This window comes from Macadamia integrifolia, unplaced genomic scaffold, assembly GCF_013358625.1.
Source record: "Macadamia integrifolia cultivar HAES 741 unplaced genomic scaffold, SCU_Mint_v3 scaffold1238, whole genome shotgun sequence".
Classification (NCBI taxonomy): domain Eukaryota; kingdom Viridiplantae; phylum Streptophyta; class Magnoliopsida; order Proteales; family Proteaceae; genus Macadamia; species Macadamia integrifolia.
This window is the reverse complement of record NW_024868129.1, coordinates 62858-68020: the sequence shown is the minus strand read 5'-3', so window position 1 is coordinate 68020 and position 5163 is coordinate 62858. Positions and strand designations below refer to the sequence as shown.

Sequence of the window (5163 nt, the reverse complement as noted above, 5' to 3'; positions counted from 1 at the left end):
GAAGAGAAAAAGTAAAAGAAAAAAGAGAGTGGATCAAGGTTCTTGTGTGGATTCCATGTATGTGGATAAGATTGTATAAAAAAGGGTATTTTCTTAAATATTTTATTTTATTTTATTTTTGTGGAAAAATATTTTGTTAGATTCATCTGTAGCTAGTTAGTGAGTTAAGCCCAGTTTCCTAATGTTCAATCATGCCATTATGGAAGGTTAATTTTCTGAAACTACTGTATCAAGCAACTTCTAATAATGTTAAACTATGCTCAATCAGGGGCCATTAAGAAGCGGCAGAGACAACGATCATTCTTATTTGATTTCAAAACTGGTACAAGATGTAATAAAAAATATTCTGGAATGAATGGGCTTGAAAACAATGAGACGAAATCTGAATTACCATTCATTGAAGTAGATGTTCCAGCTGCCACCGATAATTTCTCTCCCAATAATAAGCTTGGAGAAGGCGGTTTTGGTGCTATCTATAAGGTGGAACCTCTTCCCATATTGCATCATCAGTTAACATTTAGCGTATATGAATTCTAAGTTCCATTGTTTGTAACAATTGAATATGTTACTGATTGTATTTCAGGGTTGCTTGTTCAACGGGAAGAAGATAGCTGATAAAAGATTATCTAGTCATTCAGGGCAAGGAATGGAAGAGTTTAAAACTGAAGTTCTATTGATTGCCAAACTTCAACATAGAAATTTGGTTAAGCTCCTTGCTTGTAGCCTCGAGGAAGAAGAAAAGATGTTAATCTATGAGTACATGCCCAACAAAAGCTTGGACTTTTTCATTTTTGGTATGTTTCTCTCCATACCACCTTAAATTATTATTATTATTATTTTTTTTTTTTTAACTTAAGGAATAATCTCTCTTTACCTAGTGATAATAAGCTGTCACCATCGTTACATGGCACCGATAAGGTAAAACTTTTTCCCATGTAAGATAAAACATCATCAAGAAAGTAAGATTTTAGCTACGCAAAATACCCCCATTGTATGAAAGTCTACATTGGAGGAAGGATAAAACCAATGGTGTCAGACTTGGTCTTACGAATTGTGGTTAACCAATCAAGGCCCAATAAAGAAATTTGTTTTAACCCACTATTTCCTTTATATTATGACAAAATATACAGCCACATATTGTAGACTACCATTTGCTAACTGAATGGACGGCTATCATTAATTTCTAATCATTTCATGTAAAACCTTGGACAGATAAAACAAAACAAAGAGTGCATTGCTTGATTGGAGAAAACGATTTTAAATTATAGTTGGAATTGGTCGAGGTGTCCTTTATCTTCACCAAGACTCCTTGTTGAGAATCATTCATGGAGATTTGAAAGCTAGCAATGTGTTATTAGATGAAGAGATGAACCCCAAAATATGAATGGCGAGAATATTCAGAGGAAACCAAATTGAAGCAAATACAACCAAAGTGGTTGGGACATTGTAAGCATTTCTTTCCTTCTTCTAATTCCTAAGAAAAGAATTAAGCTCGTCCAGTTCAAGAATCATGCGTTAATCGTTTCTCCTGTTTGCACTCTATACTGCTTAGATCACACTCACCTGAAGTCATCTCCCCGAAGATAATAAAACAAAAAAAAGGGAGTTGGATAGAAAGAACTCTTAAAAAGAAACCTTCCTCCGTAGAAAGTAGAAACCATCAATATCTTACTCAACCAACTCCATCTTTGGGCCAACACCGCTTCCATCGGCCGAAGGACAATCGCAAGAACTTTCAATCTTCTTCTTCCTGTAGAATCCTTATGCACTGCTCATTCCCCAAATCTCAATGCTTCATCTCTGAAGATCTATGGAATATCGTTATGTCATCATTAATAGGGAAAAAAAAAAAAAAAAAAAACAATTACATACAAACACAAGAAAGTGTGTATTGCAATCCAAATTAGTGCCATATATTGATGTGATTTTTGGTTTGACTGCAACTTAATCTTAAAAACCCAATGCATTAATGAAAATGGTAACATCATATAATATGTGATGGTAAAGCCCAATCACATTTCAAAAGGATTATCACTTATTTTTTATGCCATAATTTAAAATGTGTTTGATGCTGGGATCCCAATTGTGCAATTCAGATAGGGTACTAAGCTACCCCTCAAACATTTCTATGAGGTAGGCAGAATCATTGGATTTGGGGCAAACACCAAATTTGCTCTAATATGTCTCCTAACTAGGATATTCCCTCTCTACTTTTTTCTTTTTTAATTTATTTATTTAAGGAGGCTACTCAACTATGATGGAAATGGGATCTTAAAGGTAAATTTGTTCTACAATTATGATCTTGGATCTAACTGGGCAAACTAAAACTTCTTTGGTTTCTAATTGAATCCAAGGCTTTTAGCGTAGCATAAATCATGTACAAGAATTATTATATCTAATTTATTTGAATTAACCCAAAGGGGCAGCGCAGTTGGTGAGCAACGAACTTGGTACGAGCTGTAAACTCGAACGTCCTGAGTTCGACTCCCACTAGGCACACCTTGGGCCACTCACACGGGGGTGTTTAGTGCTCTTCACTGCTTTAAGTGAAAGTTGAATGGTTCTCATTCAACCCCGGTATGATCGGTCTATGCGGTTTTGGAGTTAGTATGGGCCTGCGGGACTAGTCAGGCTAAAGGCTTGGATACCCGTCATTAGCCAAAAAATATATATATCTATATATATATATTTGAATCCTAGGTGGGATTTAAATCCATGAGTACAAAAATTTAGTTCGATCCATATGAATTTGGATCATTTCTGATCCATTACATAGGTCATAATCACACTTCAAAGGTAACATTCACTTTTTTTTCGCTAGAACATCATATGTATTAAAAAAGAGAAAAGAAGAAAAAGAATGCACATGGAAAAAGAACAAGTTGTATGGAATTAGTTGAAAATTAATCCACCTTCGGCATTGCCATTAGTGGAGAAGAAATCAAAGCTAAAACCTAGCCAAACCAAAAAATAGACAAAGCAACAAAAGCACCATTATTTAAAACGATATCTAGGCCGATTGTGCCTATCAACATCTAACTCCATGGCAACTAGCACAGGCCAAGAAGCTACTGAAGTGGACTCTTCCAATTTTGCAGTAGACTTTGCAAGGAAATCAGCCACTGGGTTAGCTTCACGTAGGCAATGAGTAATCTTCCAGGTTACGGACTGTAGGTACGGGCCTACGCTCATCCACCTCTGAAGCACATACCACGGGACTTTCCATTGAGAAATAAGAAGAACCACGGCCACCGAGTCACACTCAACCCATAATTGGGTAATATCCAATGCTCTAGCCATTTCCAGACCATAAATAACTGCTAGGACTTCAGCTTCAAAGTTTGTGTATACTCCCAAAAATTGTCTGAAGGATTGTATCTATCTCCTGGAGGCTGATCTCACTCTTAACCATTGCAAAACAGTGATTGGCTGTTATTGATTTTTCCTCAAATCGTCTTGCATTCCTTACCTGCCATATGAAATATGGAAGAAGGGAGAAGCCACTTAGCCACACTCTTTTAAAATAACACTTTCTAGCAGTTTGTTTCCACCACGCACAAAGATTTTCCATGTCCACAAATGGAGGCCATTGCACATCAAAACCAAAGCAGAAATCTCTCCATATGCTAGAAGAAAATTCACATTTGTAGACAATATGGATCAACGATTCCTCTCTTTGCCACACAGCGAGCACTGAGATACAAGAGGAATTCCTCTTTTACAAACATTGTCATCGGTTGGCAATTTATTCTGTATCATTCGCCAAGCAAAAGTCGCTTGTCTTGGCTGAATACCAGAATACCAAATAAGAGAATACCAACTAATTTTTTGGTGTTTCTCCCTATATTCTTCCCAAGCTGATTTTATAGAGAAATCACCTGAAGAGGTTAACCGCCAAACACAAGAGTCTTCTACATTCTGGATGAGAATATTTTTTGCTTGGTTCCACTTTTGGGCAAGGAAAGTAGAATCGACTGGAGGAAAATTCCAAGAGAAATTATCAATAAAATCTGCAACTTTCACCTTAGTACCAGAGAAAAGGGATTGATCCAGATTGGAAAGCTTTGCAATAGACTTTGAGTCCAGCCACCGATCCTGCCAGAAATTGATTTTCTCCCCATTACCTACAATCCATTGCTCATGTTTGGAAATAAAATTCCAAACCTTCTTCAAGCCAGGCCATATGGAAGAGGATTTATATCCCATTTTCAGCGAACCATCAACATTAATAAATCGTTCCTTGAAAATTCTGCTTATGATGGAGTCTTCATGCTTAATCTGCCACGCCAATTTACATAAACAAGCAAAGTTCACTTCATGCAATCTTCTGATGCCCAAACCACCTTCTTTTTTTGGTTTACACACCTTATCCCATTTAATCACAATCTTCTTCGAGACCTCCATATCCCCTGACCAGACAAAATTTCGGATCCAAAGCTCCACCAACTTCATCGATCCTTCGGGCCACCAATATATAGAGAAGTTAAGGATTGGAATCCCAGAAATGACCGACTTAACAAGTTCCACCCTTCCAGCCATAGATAGGAGTTTCCCTTTCCATCCTGTAAGTCTGCCTTTTATCTTATCCAGAAGAGGAAGAAGGTGGTTATTTTTCACTCTTCCTTTAAAGATCTCCACCCCCAGGTATTTGGTGGGAAGGGTAGCCGCTGCCACTCCCAAATACTCAGTTATAAATTGTCTTCTATGAGGAGCAATTTTCCCAAAAAATATCTTGCTTTTCTCCAAGTTAATCTTCTGACCATAGAACTCCTGATACTTGGATAAAAAAGCATGGAGCTGCTTAACATAAGTGGCAGAGCCATTCATAAAAATGAAAATGTCATCTGCAAAAAGCAGATGAGAGGGAGTAACAGCACCTCTCAGACCCGAGAGAGATTTCATCTTACCTTCCACAACCACATTTTTGAGGCCTCTACATAGCACTTCCTCGCTCAAAATGAACAGAATAGGAGATATGGGGTCCCCTTGTCTCAAACCACGGCCAACCCCAAAAAAACCCACTGGACCTCCATTCAATAAGATAAAAATCCTTGTTGAAATAAGCAGCTGGTGAACCCTGTTAATCCACTTTGGGGAGAAGCCAAATTTTTCTAACGTGGCAAGCAAAAAATCCCAAGAAAGGGAATCATAAGCCTTTTGCAC

General features: G+C 37.5%; 1 protein-coding gene across 1 annotated transcript; it reads left to right on the top strand.

The window, feature by feature from the left end:
* Nucleotides 1-246: 246 nt before the first annotated feature.
* LOC122063183 (G-type lectin S-receptor-like serine/threonine-protein kinase At1g11410) lies at nt 247-820 on the top strand. Its single transcript, XM_042626891.1, has 2 exons — nt 247-480; nt 584-820. Exons 1-2 carry the CDS (start codon nt 247-249, stop codon nt 818-820), a joined length of 471 nt encoding a protein of 156 aa, XP_042482825.1.
* The last annotated feature ends 4343 nt before the right edge of the window (nt 821-5163 follow it).

Excerpts from the sequence above, each read along its gene's own strand:
- LOC122063183 (XM_042626891.1), top strand. The coding sequence starts at position 247 with ATGTTAAACTATGCTCAATCAGGGGCCATTAAGAAGCGGCAGAGACAA. Across the intron at positions 481-583 it reads GTTTTGGTGCTATCTATAAG|GGTTGCTTGTTCAACGGGAA; the intron begins GTGGAACCTCTT and ends ATTGTATTTCAG.